The 19359-nt window shown below is 49.2% G+C and overlaps 1 protein-coding gene across 1 annotated transcript in view; it reads right to left on the bottom strand.

The window, feature by feature from the left end:
- LOC112588045 (fasciclin-1-like) overlaps positions 1-19359 on the bottom strand; it is a 244634-nt gene that overhangs the window by 51061 nt on the left and 174214 nt on the right. Inside the window, exon 2 of the mRNA XM_025299245.1 lies at positions 1047-1182. Coding sequence (XP_025155030.1) covers positions 1047-1182 — 136 coding nt within the window. The remainder of the gene's footprint in view (positions 1-1046; positions 1183-19359) is intronic.

Below are 19359 nucleotides of genomic sequence, written 5' to 3'. Positions count from 1 at the left end.
GCGGGCGGGGCGGGCAGGCAGGAAATAATGCGGACGTGCGGGAGAGTGAAACAGAGGGAAAAAGTAGCGGTTGCCCTCCTGCCCTCTTGCGGAAATGCAGTTGTCGCGAGCGCGCATTCGGCCGCGCATTTGGCTTCGCTCCGCGGCGGAAAACGCCGGGAAAACGCGTGCCGCAATAGCGAGGACAAACGAAGTCTTGCCGTCGATTGTGAGGCGATTTCACGCTCGTCGGCGTCCGAATTTAAATGTCACGTGCGTCGCTGGAGATTTGTTTCCCTCGCGCATTATGCGAGGGGCGATTCTCCTTTTGAAGTTCGCTCTCACGTATCATCGCTTCACCGTTCGATCGCGAGGTTTGGCGACGCGCCGATTGTCGAGGTGCACTTGGCGCACTTTTGTATTTTCGCGACGTGTCCTTGGGCTTTTTGGAATAATCGGCGCAACAAAGTCTATATCGAGGAGGTTTATTCGGGGATCTATGTAAAACTGTTTTACAAGAGTGTAAAACTATACATTTCTTTTAATTCTGGGAATTGCATGAAGAAATTGATGGCGCCGCTACCACCCCCCACACAACAGCACGCAATAACAAAATGTTAACCACATGGAAAGGGATTTCCTTTGTGAGTAATATAATAGATCGCGAATATAGAGATAATATATCACAGATGTGTTTGAAGGCAGAATTTGTATGTTACAGTAATTAATTAACAGCTTACTCGCGAATACGTTTTCAATTCGACTGCGTAAAATGTTCAATGTTCAAATGTTCAACACGTACAGGAATAATTGAATGTATCTTAGCCGAGCTAATATATTACTTTTTTAGCCGAGAAAATATATTACTTTTTAACAATGGGTTGTATATATATATTTTTAATAAGAGAGTATTTTTTTAAGCTCTTTTACGAATGTAATATTTTTCTGAAAAATTCTCTGTCCGCGCATGCGGGCTTCTAAAACCGATGCTTTTTCCCTTCTTTCTTGCTCCAACTCTCCTTCTATCCCTTTCACTTTGGAGATCAAAGAAATTCAATCGTACTCACATATATGGTAGAGAACCAAATTCTTCGTGCTCCCATTGTACTTCTGGAACGCTCGATTAGTGGGCGCAAATACGGTCACGTGGCGGTACATGAGCGTAGTGTTGGCCACCTGACTGGCTTCCAGGAGCTGGTAAAACTGCAACAGAAGATGGAACACGTTGTGTTAGAGCGTATTCTCGAGCCCGACTTTTTTGCCGGTGGCGTACCACCAATTAACGTACGCGCGTTGTACGCAAAAGACAAAAAAAAGGGGAGACAGAGGATGGAAAAGAGAAAGAGAAAAGGGAAAAACCGAAAAACGCTTACGGCATTATGTCCTGTGTGTATGCGCGCGCCAGCCATCCCAATCGTCCCCTCTTCTTCCTACCCCCGCGGAACAAAATCAAACAATCGCTGAGCCGCGTTCAAAGGCAGACCGGAGCTCATAGCCGGGTCGTTAAATTAATCATCGTTCCCGCATGGTAAAGCAGGAAACGAGCTCGGAACAACGGAGCAATCGATTCACCGCCTCTTCTGATGTCGCGAGCGACGTATAAGCGTGCAAACTCCTCTTCTTCTCGGAGAGGAAACGACCGAGAATAATGAAAAAAGGAAAAGAAAAACGGGGGCGCGCGCGCGCGCGCGAGAGAGAGAGAGAGAGAGAGAGAGAGAGAGAGAGAGAGATAAAAATGCAGCCGCCAGCGCGGATACCACGTCGCGAGCAATTGACGTCAGCGAGGATTAAACTCGCAGCGCGCGTTCGAGCCGGCGAACTCCCGAGTCCGTTTCGACGGAGGGGTCGTGCACCCCGAACTCGCCAACACGCACCCCCGCGCTAAAGCATTTAATCCTGACGTGTCGGCTGACATTTTCCGGTGACTTTCATCCGAGCCGTGGCGCGCCACAAAGGAACCTCGTTAGTTATCAATGCTTAATTAGCCGGATGCAAAGTCCGATCTGCCGGAGGGGGGGGGTGTTACGGCTCGATGGCCACTGCGGAGTCGGTCTCTTTCCCCCGCGTGGGCCGTCCGTGTCGCTCGCGCCACGGGGAGACGGCAAATAACGTGGTCGCGGAAACCGAAAGTTGTCGGAACGGCGAAAGAGATATCGACGTGCGCGAGCGAGGGAGATCACATTTTTATAATTTTGCAGCATTATACCACCAGGTGCATTCAGATATCCGAGACTTCAATCGAGGGTATCGACAGATGCACGGAGTCGCGTGTAGATCGAATTAAATATGTCAGGTCCATTTTCGGCAGTCTCGTATATTAAAACACGTGGATCGATCGCTTATACTCTGAATATATATACTCTGAATCTATCTAGAATATTATATTTTTAACTTTTGGTGGGGGGAGGGGGGGAATGAGTTGGACGTAAAATGTTCACAGACTTTGGTGCGTCTTAAGATCGAAAGGCGTTCTTTGCGCCTTTAAAACGTACGATGCGTTGAAGACAATTCGTCTTTCACACACTGTATATCACTAACTGTATTTGTAATTCTGACTATAAAAATTATCAACTTTGGCTAACCATATTTCGTTTATTGTTAATTGTTACAGACGTCGAACATTTCGACATGAGCTAGAAAAAAAGCGGCTAGAAAAAAAGGAAAAGCTGCATGAACAAAAATAGCAGTTTCATGTGTGGAAACGCTGCGCGCCAACAATGCAGCATTCGGATTCGGATGTGGAGCAATAATTACTCTTTAAACACCAGCGAGTGGACGGCGTATTGATAAATTCAGAGTGGAATTCGCGGAATGCTTTTTAGAGTGTTGATTGTTGTGATTCTCTCGGCTACCTGCGAGAGCGGAGGGGCGTGGCTTTGCCTTTCTTGCCGATTGTTTTGATTATTCTCGCGCATCGTGTCATAATGTCCCGAGCCGGCGAGCGACAACGTACACATAATACTGCGACGCGAGCCGCGTGTATCGGCACGATGTTGACGATTCCTCCGTCGCGTGATCGAGCCGTTTTATTCGTTATTGAAATATAATTGACGCGCGGACTCGGAGTCAGACGGAGTCAGACGGAGTATCTACGCGAGTGTCAGTGCCAGTGTCGGTGTCAGTGCTCCAGGTCAGTTATTCAGAATATCACGATGGAGCAGTCGGGAGCAGGATGCTGGGTCGGGATACCAAGACGAAGGATGCAGGATGCCAGGAAGCCAGTAGCAACGCTTCGTATATCTCTAGGTGTGTCGAGTCATTTATTACGCGAGATGTTTCCAATTCGAGCGAGCGTTTAATGAATCTCTGGGAACAAGGAGATACCCGAGTCGAAATATACGCTGTTATTCATAATCTACTAATTTATTTGATAAATGATAAGAACCTTGTACGACTTTCTCATTATTCATCAATCTATATGAATTTCATGCTACAAATATTAATCGGCTGATTAACGATCCGTGTGCAAGAATTTATAATTGATTGTGCCCTTCAACCAAAGATACACGTAACTTACGATTATGAATATCGACCTTAAAGTCTAGGATAAATATTGCAAGTGTTGATTTTCGCGTCTAATAATGCTGCTTGAGCCGCACATTCCATCTTGTTTATGTCGACGACTTTTTGTCGCTTCTTCTGTTTATTCTTCGTAGTTAATATACCGAATTCAAATTTAAATCTTTTTCAGTGCGCAGCATTATTGGACAAATAATTGTTATTTTTGTTATTTTTAAATAATTGTTATTTTTTACTGCATTTTTTTAAACCAGCCCTAAAAAAGCAAAAAAGAGAAAAAAATTGAAAGAGACTGAGAAAGTAAAATGTGCTGTGTTTTATTCACCCATGTATTTACTCACTCATATTAATAATTTTATATTCGCTCATCTCACATATTTTGTTTACAACTGAGTAAGTTGCATAATTAGCACATTGCTTATTGAAAAGGAAAATATGAATTAATTGCAGATGAAATGATGAGATGATGGAATATTAAATTATTCATGATTCAGAATTAGTAGAGAATTAAAATTTCGACTCGGGACTTGTCGCGATCTCTCTCAATCGAATAAGGAGAGCAATCGTTATTTTTACAACAGCACGCAATTTAGCACGCTGCCGTGCCGATTATTTCCAAACTCGGATAAAGTTCAAAATAACAAGAACACAATAAGCAAATACAATTTATCATACATAAATGTCAACGTTTTCATTGGTTTATACTATTGCTCGTACACATAACTTGCTACGTATGCAACTGATTGTCTTATAAATTAATAAAATGTGCATATACATTGTATATAAATTAATGACATATGGTAACGTGTCGGAAGATAACCTTCACGGCAGTCTACGCGTTAACTTTGAAATGCTTTGTGACCTCCACAATGCGACTGAAGGAAAGGTCACAAAGAGTATCCGTTTTAATGAAAGAAATGTCCAGGTAAGAGACAGATAAATTCGAATTACTATTTTTCTATGAAGATGTACATATACATATATATATATATATTGATATAAGATATGTCGAAATATTTCCACGTTACACTCTTTATCCGTCGCGCCGAACGTTGCTCGATATCGGAGGATCTTTCGGAAAGTCCCAAGTGAATCTTCAGGTTGTTATCCCGCTGATTAAGTCGCGACGTATAAAAGCATCAGGAAAGCTGCGGTTCTCGTTCTCTCGCGAACCCTTTTCATTCTCGCCTATATCCAAGCGATCAATTTGCATCCCCGGCGGATTTTGATTCAGCGCTCGCGCATTTACGCGCGACATTTATGCATCCGAGCGCGTCCGCATGCGAGACCGGCTAAGCTGGCGTGTGCCCTGCTCTGGAACGTGCAAACGAACTTACTCGGTGCACCGGATAGGCGCGGAAAGTATGTCGGAACCCGCTGGCGGGAGGGAAAAAGGGGAGGAGGGGCAGGGAAGGAGGGTATGATAAAACTCCGCGCGAGAACGTTGGCTCTCGCTTTGTCGATTTTATGACGCGTGTGGCATTCGAACAAGTTTTACCGCACAAAAGCGTCGCCGAGGCTTCCGATTCTCGTAAAACTCGGCACGGAGTATCGTAAAAACGCGATTATTTCGTCCCATTGCTTGAAACTCCCGTTCCGCCCGGCGGCGGCGGCGGGGCAGGAGAGAGAACTATGTCGGCGCGCACGGATATAATAAACTGCTAAAGTTCCGTACGCAGGAGGCGTACCTTGTCAACGATTTTTCTGCCGCGATAGTCCGGCACGTCCTCCTCCCTTCCGCCCGTTGGCCGTAACGTACAGACGATTTCCCGGGCCCTTGGACCCTCCGCGGGAGTTAATAAGGGTATTCTCGCTTTTTATACTCTCCTTTTCTCCTACCTGTTCACATTCATGCTCCGCACAGCCGGCGTTGAGCGCGCACTTTCCGTTCGATTTGAAACTTGGCCGCGATAGCTTTTCACGATTTTCGACTATCGGGAATATCGGCGAGATCGCGCGCGGCTTCGAGTTTTTATTCAATAATTAAACGTCGCCTACGGGGGCGACTTGTATTATCGGCGACTGAGGGTGGCGGGGCGGATCGGCGGATTTAACGCAAAGCGTTATAGAATACAAACGACGGACTATAATTTTCCCGTGCTCGCGTGCTCCTCTTTCTCTTCGCCGCTCGGCGAAGTTAACGGGACGGTATTAACGCGGAAGTAGGTACTTGGACGCGATCGAGTTACTCTCGGCGAAATTTCCAGGCGCCAAATTGCGTCTGGTTTGCGAGTCGCTCGGCATCGGGATCTACGAATCGTTAAGGTCGTAAGTTCCCGTCGCGGACGGCTTTGTCGGAGGCGGGAAACTTTGTTACCACGGTCATATATGCTAATTAGTACATGGCGGGGTAATTGGCGGGGCGAATTCGCGGAGCGCGAAGTCTATTAGCTGCATCGGTCGCTGCCGGTCGACATCGTCGGTACCGGTAGGAAATTTCTCATTAATTAGCGGAGCGATGGCATCAGGATGTGGTCTAACATGTCTATATTCCGCAATGATCGACGTCGTCCGGCCTGTCGTGTCTCGGAAATATTGATGGATCTTCAAATCGGGAGTCGCGTTTTAGCTTGCAAACTAAATTTCGGGAGAAGACGGTAAATATCGGACGGTAGGAGAGAGACCTCTCATCTCTTCGTACGCAGGCCAAACTGCATTCGATTTTCTCGTTAGGAGCAACGCTCACGGGCCGCTCAATTTGCGAGAAATAACGGCGAACGCGCGCGCGCGCGCGCAACATACTTTATCTCGCGCTCTGCCCTTATATATCCTCGCAGTGGCCTCTTATCCTCTTCGCCTCCCTTTAACGAAGCTCTTGAGTAATGGAGACATGTCGTGACTCCCGGCAATTAATGCGAGTCGGCTCGTCGTCGGGGCGAACCGCCGCGTAGAACGCGACGGGATTGGTCGCGGCTCGCGGACAAAGGGAGAAAAGGGACGACAGGCGAAAACAGCCCCGCGGATAGGAAAAGCTCTCCGGCTGGATGTAATCGAGACGTCGCGCCGCGTTGTTTCGCGTGTCGATGCTCGTGGGTCTTTACCGAACAAAATCGAGCGCTCTTATGGACGTCTTTGTTGCGCGTTTGAAATCTGTGTTGATAACTATTGCCTGTCCCACCACCCACATGTGAGGGTTGCTCATACTTGAATTTAAACCTGGTTCTGCGTTTTCCAATTGAGTCATATGATACATGTGGCATCATCATCACATTATTGAACATGATCGAATAAATTTTATATTTTTAATCGCGCTTCAATCGGGGAAAACTTGCGTCGAACTCTAAATTTAAGACCCGAGTGTCTCGAAACGTCTTTGCTGTGCTCACGACTTCCAAACGGGCTCAGAATAGGAAACTCTTCAGCTCGCTTCGCTAGCTCGGAGCTGAGCGAGCCATTGAAAAAAATTTGCATATGGATTTGCGCGAGCGCTCGCGATGATTGCAGCAGCAATATCAATTTTGCTAACGAGACCGATGAGCAGGACGCGTAGCGAAAGCGACGTTTAACGAGCGCGCCGGCACAATATTAAGTATTATTAACGTGGGCAAATATTCGCATTTGTAAATGCCCCGGCATTCTGCTCGTCGAGCGAAAACAATCGCGTCGCGTCGACGGACTAAACAAGCGATAAACGATTCGACCGAGTCGCGCTCTATATAGTAATCGGGTCGAAAAGCCGCGGCAACGATGCGACATCAGCGAATGCGGAGATTAAATGAAACTGTGTGTACGCTAAAATATATTTTCTATTTTGGCTCTCCTTTTACGTTCGCTCTCGTTCGCATACGTTCGATTTTATCGCATTTACGTACTTGTGACATATCGCGCACGGTACGAGAAATAATCTCACGAGTTCCCCGCGCGATTTACCGTGACACGATATTACTATTAAGCGATCTTACTACTCACATTTTCTGGGACATCACATCGACATGCGACATAAATCGAGAATGACTGTCGAAGGATTCGAATTCGCCGAGAGAAATGGAATATTCTCTCCGAATTTAGGCACGCGACACCTTTGGATCGATATTGAAAATTGCATCGCTAATAAATAAGTACAAGCGCAAGATAAATTTAACGTCTCACGTCTCCATCACGTCTGTGCTCTCTAGACCGTTCTATGAATACACCGGAGTTTTATCTCACGACACGTATCGGCGACGCCGTCTCCGTCGCGATGAAAATTCACTTAATATGCGTTTACACCACGTCCGTCATGCGGGAGAAAAAATAAGTGGAGGAGAAAAGATTCGACCGCGACGGTGGTTTATCACGAAATGTATTTTCGCGGCCACACATATTTAGCGTGTATTTAGCGTGTATTTAGCGAGTCGCGCGCGGGCGGGCCAATGTGTAACGTGTGACAGAGGGAACGATTATTTTGGCTTGGAAATACTTCATACCTCCGCACATGCGCTCTCAAAGCGCGCGCGGGGAAACAGAGCCGTTGTGCAATCCGATAATCAATCGGACACCCGCGCCCGACGAGATTAACGATCGCAATCGCGTTACTTGCGGCCTCGCTCGCTTGCGCGCGCGCTATTTTTACGAGGCCTCGCGCACTCTACGTCATTTTTCACGCTTCGTCGTCCTTTACGAGCGTCGTTCTCGTTAGAGGAACGCGCCGAGTCGCGCCACGGGGGGGGGTCAGGTCGTAATCGCGGACTGTATCGCGCGCGTATCTTCGCCGCGGAGGAAACTCTCCGGCGCTTGCGCGCGTGTCCCGGTAATCACATTTAATTACAATCAACGTAAAAAGAAAGAGGGAGAAGGAGAGAAGAAACGTGGACGCGTTTCGCGTTTTTACGAGCACTTTAATACAGGGAGAGACGAGCCGAACGCTCTCGGTCGAGTCGCGCAAGGCGCTCGCAACTCCGCCGTATATAAGACGGGAGGAGAAACGAAATTTAATTAACGCGAGCATACGTCGAAAGTTCCCCCATGCCAGCATGACATGTCTGGTCCATCTCGCGGAGATGACGGCTTAAACTTTTTACGGTTTGCGGTAATAAGACGGCGTCTCCGATTCGCGCACGTTCGCAACGTGCCGTCTCGCTCATTTGCGTCTTTCTCGGTCGAGAGCTATCGTAAAACGCGTGACTACGTGTCGTTTGTTCGGCCGTTCGTTCGTTCGTTCGTTCATCCCTTCGTCCTCCCGGCGAACGATAGAGAAGAATGTAAACGGTTATCTACAAGTTGCTAAGTGAATTATTGATCAGACACTCGGTGTGATTGGAGAGAGGGGGAGGCAGACGGAATATTCGCGCACTTGATTCCCTTCGGAAAAAAAAACTTGCCCGAGAAAGAAAAATATTTCGCGAAGGCATTAGGTGGCTGCGAACGGTCCGTCGTGTTCGTCAAACAAATCGCAAAGGCGAAATCGTGCAATTTCGAAAGACTAATAGTCGTTATTCGCCCGGAATTTTTCTCCCTCCCTCCCGACGAGGAGACTTGCCATTTTTTCTCATATATACAACAGATAGACAAACCTCCTGCGAACGTCCTGAGAACGTACGAGAAAAATGAGAACTCTTTCGCGGCAACTCAATACAACGCTGTTCCTCGCATATCGATATGTCGCACACGAGCGAATCGTTGTCACCCTTTCTCCCATTTGCATCAAGTTAGCCCCGAAGAAGCCGGTCGCGCACGAATCCCTCGTCGTATAACGACGAGCATGCGTCATCTTCGAGTCCATTACGTTAACAGAACGCGACGGATACATCCTCCAGCTTTTCACATTTTCGATCGTGAATTGTTTATCGCCGCTCTCCCACCCTCCCGCGCTTGCCTTCCTCCGCGGACCCTTTCATTGTCTCCTGTACGCTCGAACGATTACGCCCTCGCCTAACCCGGCTACGGACGTTCATGCGAACGACTGAACTTTCATTCGGCGATGACGCACTTCGTCGTTTATGAGTCAACGATATCGTCGCTCAGGCGAAAGCTCCACGATTTACACACTCGGCGCGTCGAAGAGAGCCGCGATTAATCTGCATATTATTACGCCAGCTCGTCCGTATGAGCGCGCTTTAGTGCCTCGCGAGAATAATTGGAACACTCAAGACACGCGCGTCCGTAAGGAGAAACCGGCGGGGTAAAAAAAAAGGTTCGACGAACTCGCTCATCGCTCCTTCCAGCTCCGAAGCTTGTTTCGATTTGCGCGCAATTGCCGAATCGTCGCGACGCGACGATTTCGGCTCGAGCGCGTAGATGAACGTTCCCGAGAGACTCGATCGAACGAGCCGCGTTCGATCGAGAGATCGACGACGGACTCATTGGCGACGATGACACGGTCATTATCCAGATTCATTCGTTATGCAGCGAAGTGAGTCAGCCGTGATTCACATGGTGACAAGGAGCGAGCGGATGCGCGCGATGACGCGCGTTTTTCGTCTTTCGGGGCACGCTCCGAGCGAGTTCTCGTGGAAACATTCAATTTGAAAGCACATTGGACGAATAAACCGAGCCGGCAGATATGCTCGATCGTGACACGACCGCGAACGGGACACCGCGCCAACGGAGATAGAACAAAACAATATCATCCCCTTCTCGTGGCACAGCGTGGTCGTGGAGAAAACGTCATCGACCCGCCGTACCGTCGTCCCGACGTACTCATCGGGGACGATGTGTGTCGCGAAACCAAGAACAACACCTTAGCAACCGCGTGTTCCGCTAACGGCAGCTTTCCTTTGATGCGACCGGTGCCATTACTATCTGCAAATTACTTCGATTCGATTCGATTCGATTCGATATCGGAGCCATAAAGCGCACCCCTCCTTCTCTCTGTCTCTCTCTCTCTCTCTCTCTCTCTCTCTCTCTGCTCCTCTCGCCTTTGTTAGCATGCATTATACACACGCATATGTGCCCGCGCGTACATAGCTCGGTGTACCATCGAGTGTCAGCCGGATTATCGCTGATAACGCAGACCAGCGGGCGCGGATAATGATAATGACCGTGCGGATCCGACCGACCGATCGATGGATCGATCGATGGGTCGATCGATGGGTCGATCTTCGCGGAGGAAGACGCAAAATAGGACCGAGAGACGTGTTACTCTCCGAATCAGTGGAGTGCAGTTCCACCGAGGAGAATGAGAGAGACAGCCGAGTGATTTTTTTTCACTCGTGCAGAGCGACTTCACTAGGCATCAACTAGGCATCGGAACATGTGCGTTAAAATTGAGTGTTAGTATGTTATTTTGACACATTAGCTGACGTTGAGGCACTAAGTGCGTCAAAATAATTCGTTTTCTGTGACAAAAGTGTGTTTTTATAACACACCATGTAACACACTACAGAAACGTGTTACTTTTCCTCAACAATCCCGTGACACACGTAGAGCGTGTTATTTAGACACAGAATAATAATCGAAATACACGGAGAACACACTTGGATGATATATATTGGATGACACACCAAGTCACGTAACGCACTAATAATGTGTCCATGATAACACACTAATTTTGTTAACACACATATGTTTAAATGAGCGCACATATGTGTATTAAAAAAAATACATGTGAGAAAAATACAAGTCGACAAAATCAGCGATTACTCGCCTTCAACAAAGTATTGTATCTATTGAACAAATTAATGCAATAACTTGCTTTCATATTATTACAGATTAAATCATTAATTATATGTTATTCATTATTATATGTTTAAACGTAAATATATGTTAAATAACGCGTGACTTAAAACGGGAGAAATGTGTAAGAAAAGATTAATTCATTTACACGCTTGTGCATTTCAAAATAACACACTTGGATTTGCAATGTCGCTCAATTCACCTTTATAACACACTTGAGGTGTGTTATTTTAATACACCTCCACCATTAACACACATATAAAAGATTATATTTAACACATATATAAATATGTGTTAATTTAATTTGCTGATTTTGTATGTCTAAGGTGGAGACACACTTTAACACGCTTCAAGCATGTTATTGTAACACACTGCAGTGTTTACAGTGTTCTTTCACTCAAAGTCATCGAGTGGAACATTTTCGTTCGGGATCGAAGAGTGAATCTGCGACGTGCTTGAGCGTCGCTACTGAGGCGAAACGTGAAAACGCGCTGTAAGCGTCAAGCGTGGAAGCGATCGAATTCGTCGTAATCACGGGGGACTTTCGCTCGAGGGGCGAATGAAACTTCCATTTGACCAGGTCGAGCTTGAGATTTCACTGCGAGAAATTTCGAGAGCACGTAAGACAGTTTTATGCCCGGTTTATGCATTTTATGAGCGTTGATTCGAGATTACCTTGCTGAAGGTGCCGGACGCTGAAAATTGGAGGACCGCGAAGGACAACGCGAAGGAGGCCGATGAATCGCGAGTCGACACGCGAACGAATTTCATCGTAAAATGACCGAGATAGCGAGCGCGCGACGTTTCGAAAACTGTCGGTTGCCCCGAAGAAGGGCGACCGAAAGGACACCGTGAAAACCGAAGGGGGGTGCAGACAGATAACGGCAGGATGCGGGAGGGAGAGCGGCTTGTGCCAGAAGCGTGAGCCGGTAAAAGCCCTTATATTGAATACGTGGGTCACATCTCAATATCTCGATGCACTTACTCGCGCCAGCGATATTTCGCCCGCGGGGGTGAACGCGCGTGACGTACGCCACGAGGGAGGGTGGAGCCGGTGATAAGTACAGTGACATTTGAAGATTGAGGGAAGAACGACCCGGCCCGGGCCGGGGACTGCGCGTCGCTGGATGGAGTCACGACCGACTGGTCTCGCTCTCGCTCTCGCTCTCTCTTTCTCTCTCTCTCTCTCTCGAGGTCCTCGAGGCGATTCCCCCGAATCGCTCCGCGAATTTATAGCTATTGTTTCTCTCTCGAGCTCGAGCTCTGTAGAGCGATCTATAATTCCGCGACGGTGCTCGGCACCGAGGTCCTGTTTGTCATTTTACGCGACGTGCAGTACAGCGAACACTCGGAGACTTAATTCCACGGCTGCGATATGATGCGCGGGGTTCAGCGTGAGAATCTATCAGCTGAAAATCGCGGTACATTGTAACAACGTAAACGTCAGACGCCATCGTGGCGTCCTCGATAATCCTAACGCTTCGCCAGTTTGCTCTTCTTTTCTCTCACGCGAGAATTCTTTTCGCGAGAAGATGAAATTTGTAGCTCGTCATTGTCGACAGACAGCTGAAAACGCGGGCGGGAACGACAATCGGCCAAGCCGTTTGAATATCGACAGCCGCTCCTGAGGCCGCTTTAAACGCGACATTAATTCGTGACGAACACACAGGCTACTATTTCGCAGAGTGAATCAATTATTTCGTGCTCGCGAGATTCCTTTCGAGTAGAGAATCTCTCATTGTGAAGCGGCCCATAACGAAAAGGGATTTATGGATGTGTGGGTCACGACGGGAGCGGATGCCGTTGCGCTGAAATATTAAGCGCCGTCCATTAAACTTTCATACGGCTCGCGTGATTCCGCGATCGCGTCGCGCGCTCCTCGGCCATAATTTCCCGCGAACGACCCCGGAAAATTTAGCTCACGTGTCTCCGGCTCATCGTGTGCTTTCCCTTATAAACAAGCCGGAGAAATGAATATCGGGCGACGCTTCGTACGAGGGAGATCGCCGACTGGCGCCATCGGAACGACCCCTTAAATCCGACCGTCTCTCTATCGCGAGGGAGATCGCGATTTCCCCGTGAATCCTTCGTGGCTGCCACGCGCCGTAATGCTCGAATCGTTGGCGTTACCGCCGGTGTTCCTCCTTTGCTTACAAAAGTAAACCTCGGGGAACGTCAGACGCCGATTTGTTTCCAATTTTTTATAGTTATATTTTTTTATGCCAAAATATGAAGAAATCTGTCGTCGTTTTCAGCTTAAATTAATTTCTTCAATTTTTTCGAAATTTTTTCAAGTTTTGCACAAGTACATACTATTTTATACATATTTAAAACAATATTTCTGAAAAATATATACATCTGATTTGTTGAAACTTGCACACACATGTCGCCGAGATTATGAATCAGAACCATTTTGTAGAATTCAAAATGGCGGATCTAATATAGCTGACGTCATTGTTGAAAAAGTGTTCAATTTTGCGCTATATTTGACGTTGGATAATCTTTCGGCTCTAGCAAACAAGCTCATTTTAACGTCAGAATCTGGTAAAAAATGAACAAGAAATGAACAAAAAACTTGAGAAATTTCGAAAAAATTGAGAAAATTAATTTAAGCTAAAAATGATAACAGATTTCTTTATATTTTGACATTAAAAATAACTATAAAAAATTGGAAACAAATCGGCGTCTGACATTCCCCGAGGTTTACACTTTAGCTTCCCGGCCTTCATTGTCGAGTCGTGGCCGAATAATGTCTCTCTCTCTCTCTCTCTCTCTCTCTCTCTCTCTCTCTCTCTCTCTCTCTCTCTCTTTCTCTCTCTTTCTCTCTCTCTCTCTTTCTCTCTCGCGACTCGGCGTTTCCCGTCGACGATATGAATATTAGCTTATCCGAAGTCCCCTAATAACCGGAGAGACGATAAATACGTCGACAGTTTTATCAGCCTCCCTATCGATCATTGATTTGATCTGTCGTGTATAATTAGTCGACGCGTTAATGTATCGGGAGCTTGCGAAAGTTCGGCGAAAGTGCGCAGAATTTTCGGCCAAACTTGAGCGTAGCCATATAAGAGAAGATTCATCTCTTATATGCGGCTTTTGTAAAATTACACGGCCGTGATGAAAGCTTCTTCTCAGTTATACGTGAAATCATCGGCGAACGGCGAACGGATATACTCTCGCAGGCTCTTGATAGCGGAGTAGAACGCTGGTAAGAGAGGAGAAGGTAATTTGCGGCGGCTGAGTCCTCCCCGACGTCGATGCGCTCAAACGGGGGCGGCGGCGGCGGCGGCGGCGGATAAACCCTGCGCCGGAAGAGGGAGAATCGATTTATGAGCGCGAGCGCAAGACAGTCGATGAAAATAAAGATCGACCGTGCATCGATTCATAAATATTTCATAACGCCGCGGTGATGAACATTCATCATGGGCCGCCGCTGCGGCGGTGGTAATGTTATTTATGTTGCGCGGTGAAACGGATGGCGCGCTGGTTACTTAGCGATATGAAAATTCTCGAATTACCATCGCCGAGTCATCCGAGCCGCCGCCGCCGCCGCCGGCGGCGTCCCCCGCGACTTTCCGGCTTCGGCGATCGATCATTCTCTAGTCTATCTCTCTCTCTCTCTCTCTCTCTCTCTCTCTCCTGGAGGAGCGGCTTCGTCGGGACGATATCGAGAACACCGGCGGCGTGGTGCTGCTGGGAGCTGATGCGCGCCGTAAGACGATCGCGTCTATCCATCTTCGTCCGTGACTCGGCAAACGGAGAAGCAAATTTTCCAGAGAACCGTTCAAAATTGAAATCCCCTCGAACTTGCTCGGTCGCGTGACTTCAGAAAGGTAGAAAGGTGGCACTCGGGTGAACTCACATTGCGATTGCACTCCGCCGAATCGGCCACGCCGATTCGCGCGAATCGTTCCGATGCTTGACTGAGGTTTGAACTTGAGCGGCCAATGATACGGCGAATAAATGTCACTCGCCGTGCGTACATTTATCGGTTCACTCACTCCGTCGACCGACTGTGCATTGCTCGTACATTGCGTTTATCGCGTGCAAATGATCAAATTTGATGTGTAAATGAACGAAACGCGGGAATAGTGTCTGAGCGTCGATGGCGGTCGGTGCGAACGCTTTTCTGGATGGTCGGCGTTTCACGGTCGCGCGATACGTCGCAGAGTGGGAGCAGTCGCGAGAGAGGAAAAATATAAAACGCGCCTCGAATAATCGGCGCGCGAAACACCGAAATCGGTGTTAATCGGTTTTCCGGCTGACCCGAGAACTTTTTGTGGCTCAAGCCGGCAAATTAATTTCCGCGAGCGACAAATAGTAAATACAGATCGGCGGTGGAGAAAGACGACAGAGGATGAGAGTGAGTGAGTGAGTGAGTGATTGAGAGAGAGAGAGAAAGAGAGAGAGAGAGAGAGAGAGAGAGAGAGAGAGAGAGAGAGAGAGAGAGAGAGAGAGAGAGAGACAGCGAGATAGAGATAGAGAGATTAATCGGGCGTTAGCGATAGTAATTAACAATCGGCAAACGGCGGTTCGGACACAGCGATTCATATAATAACCGCGTATTCTCGATAGAATCGTCGAGTGGAGAATCGCCTCGGGAGAATTTCGGCTAATTTGCGACGTGTGTCCTTAAGGGGTTAATCCTAGCAACGCGGCGCCATAATTAACGGGCGGTCGCATCGGCGATCGAAACGTGCGCGGGAGCACGCACCCTCGCGCAGTATGCTAAATAATTTCACCCCTCGACCCGCTGCGCGTCGACAGCGACGTGCACATCGCGTCGCGTTGCCGTTGCTGGACGCGCGCGTCGCGGCAAGTGCAAAAACAAGGAAGCGGCTTGTTAATCGTGCCGGACATTACCAGTCGAGTGTTATCGTCCTCGGCCGCGCGTTCGCACGTTGCGGTTCCAGACCTCATTAACAATTAGAATCCGCGGTGATTATGCCGCTAATTGGTAATCAATATTCAGCGTGGCCATTAAAGGCCGGCTCCGGCGGCCGAATATCGATAAGGGGGGTCGTCGGTCGACCGCTGAATCCGCAGTCGGCTAATGTAAGCGATACAGCGGAAGGGAACTGAATCGGGAAGTAACCATGCGACCCACATCCGGTGGGGACGCAGGACGCGCGAAGGACTCCTCCGTCGTCGTGGCTCTCCGTCCGTATGTTCGCTTGCTCATTTTTCGCGCTAATTAACGCGACAGTTGCCATAATAGTTCCTGAATAAACAGCAACGACGTTGATATTCTTGAATGGTCTGGAAATGAAATTTCTTCGAGTCTCACTCGGGGAGAGCGAAGTGACAGTCGCGGGTCGCGCTTCGAGCGAGCGACTTCCCGCTCGTACACGGGGCGAATTTTTCCATCCGGAATCGCCCGGTGAAAATATTATATCTCCCTTCGAAATTAGAGGGCGAGTCTCTGACGTGCGAATTCACTCTAATCGAGCGCTCCGCGCGTGGATTAAAAGTCCACAAAGTTTGAATAAAACATCCGCTCTTGTAATTGGTACGATGGTGCTTCCGCTATTACCGCCTCGATTACCTTTGCCCCGTCGCGTTTCGAGCGTAATCTCACTCCGGGTAATTTAGAGATCTCGTCTCCGCGTTTGTTATTTTTCCCCTGGTCGCGCATTAATCAACCATGCGGGTCCGCGTATCGTGACGCGACCCTCATAAGCGCGCGCCCCTCCCTCCCCCTCGTGAACATCTCGTTCTCTTTTGGAATTCCTGCGTATTCGCATTCTTGGATCATCGTAGCCCGGCACGCGCGAATGCGCCGCGAGTTTGCAAATAAATCCGCGAGAGGATTCGAGAACTTAATTGGAGGAATGAAAACGTTCGTCCGCGTCGCTCTTCGCGCAGGCTTCTTCTTCCCGGTAACTTTGATTGAGTGAGTTTACCGCGAAGTTAGTCTATAACCTACCTACTTTTTGGACGTCTACGGAGCAAGAAGGGGAGGCTCCCTTTCGCGCGCTCCAGGACAAGCAGGCTGAGAGACAGAAGAGAGAGAGAGAGAGAGAGAGAGAGAGAGAGGAGCGGAGGTGAAAGGAAGAGAGGGACGTCACCTCGCCTCACACGGTCAGGCCTCGATCAATTAAAACTTGGGCGAGTTTGATTTATCGAACGACTTTGATTGCGGCTCCCGTTAAAAGGGGATGTGCCGCGCCGCGCCGCCGCCAATTCCTTCTTCCAGCCTTCCCCGGCAAGTTTCTGGAAAATTGTCCGGTCGCCCTTCTTCTCACCCTCTCTCGACGCCCCCATTATGGCGCATTACGCGTTCAGTTACTTTTCATTATTATCACAGAAATAAATCGGTATAATACGCGAGCGAATGAGAGAGGCGTTACCGAGCCGACTCTTTGCGCTTCGAAAGTGCCGTCCGATATTTTCACGCGAGACCTAAAGTGTCACCGTGTGGCGGAAAAACTCTCGATTTGCGGACTAGTTATGAAATGAATTACTAGCAAATTCAGACCGAGGTAGTCACTTTCCAAAGTTCGCGGGAAACTTCGGACGGCGCCCTTCGACGAGTACGAGAGAGGAACTCGACGAACTCGATGAAACATTGATAAATAACGTTCGGCGAGCTGGAGCAGTCCGAGCTGCGCTCAAGACACCGAGATGGAGTACGAGCCACTGTCCTTAATCATGACAGACTAATCTACAGCTGATGACACTTTTATCCGTGGAATGTATCCCCGCGGATCGATGACAGACGTTGACCCCATATACCCTGGCGGGCCCGGATTCCGCAGCGAATCTCCGGCGAACTAGTTTCGCCGGGCTAAAGTAGGTAATTTCGCGCGTCGGCTACGGCGCCAGCACCCGCTTGCCGCGCACATCTGAATTACTCTCTCCCTCCCTCCCTCCCTCCCTCTCTCTCTCTCTCTCCCCCTCCCTCTCTCTCTCTCTCTCCCCCTCCCTCTCTCTCTCTCCCTCCCTCCTTCTCTCTCTCTCTCCCTCCTGCTCCCCTTGGACCCTCTGACCGAGCGGTATCGGACGCGATCTGCTATTTCCACGAGGAACTTCGCTCCTCGTTTATCTTCATTATCGCCGTATCTGTCCTCGGCGATAACGCGGCGTCGCGACAGCATCGCGGCAGCATCGCGGCCGCGCGCGCCGGTCACACATAAACATCTGAATATTTATGAAAGGTTTATCAGAGCGCGACCGAGTTATCGATGCCGCTTTTCCGGCGATCGCGTTCCATTTCGGAACTCACTGGTCCGGGCGATACCGTCATCGCACCGGCGGCGACGGCGGCGGCGGCGACGGCGGCGGCGACGGTGGCGGCGGCAGCGTCGATAGCGACGTGGCAGCGGTGTCGACGTCGGTTTGGACGTCGACGTTCCGCTCCGTTACGAACAACGTTTTTCCATTTACGCGCGACGCCGGTGTTTGCTATAGAGCGACGTACGCACCGGTGCTCTATTTTTCCGCTATTTCTCCTTTGTCCGGCGATGAGGCGCGTAAACGGGCCGTTTCTCTCTCTCTCTCTCTTTCTCTCTCTCTCTCTCTCTCTCGCTCTCTTGCTGCCTCTTTTCGCGAGGGAGTTTGCCCCGCTTTTGTTTTTCCACGCGCGCTCTTTTCTCCCCGTATCTCTTTGTCCCATCGCCTCTCTGTTGCGCTCGCCACTTCGCTTTTACCCGCTGAGGCGGCGGCGAGTTTATTTCATCCCCGTCTCTCTCTCTCTCTCTCTCTCGATATTCCTCCGTCGTGTCGTCGCGGATCCCAAGCCGCGCGCTCGCCGTCCCGCGAATCGAGTTACGGTAAATCGACGGTTGATTTTCTATGCGGAGTGTCTTGCAATCAGTGGCAGAGAGTTCCGTCGGCGTTTAGGATCGGTCTTTAGCAGACGGCGCGAGCGCGCGCGTTCCCCCCCCCCCCTCAACTTGTCGTCGCTCAGGATGAAATATGTTGTCGCACGAAATCCCCACGATATACGGTCGCTCGATATTCGCCGCAGTCACAATGCTGTATTTCTGTCGCGGCGCTGCGCCGCTCTCACGGGACTGCTCCGAATCATCCGTTTAAGAACGCGCCCGAAAGGGCCCGAGCTGTTTCCACTTGCGCGCGTGCCGCTCCGACGCTCGGCGGTTGGCTCCGGCTCCGGCCGTTGAGGAAAAGTTGCGTGACGCTTTCGGTGTATTTACGACGGAATTGATTTAAAGAGACCCGAGTGCGGCGCGACGCGTTGTAAAGCCGGTCGAATGAACGCGGCCGCTGGCGTGTCGTGCCCGAGCACGCTCGTGTGTGTAGGCAGCGCGA

The sequence above is a fragment of the Harpegnathos saltator genome, unplaced genomic scaffold (genome assembly GCF_003227715.2).
Source record: "Harpegnathos saltator strain DR-91 unplaced genomic scaffold, Hsal_v8.6 scaffold103, whole genome shotgun sequence".
Taxonomy (NCBI): Eukaryota; Metazoa; Arthropoda; class Insecta; order Hymenoptera; family Formicidae; genus Harpegnathos; species Harpegnathos saltator.
The sequence above is the reverse complement of the archived record's forward strand: the minus strand, read 5'-3'. Positions and strand labels throughout refer to the sequence as shown.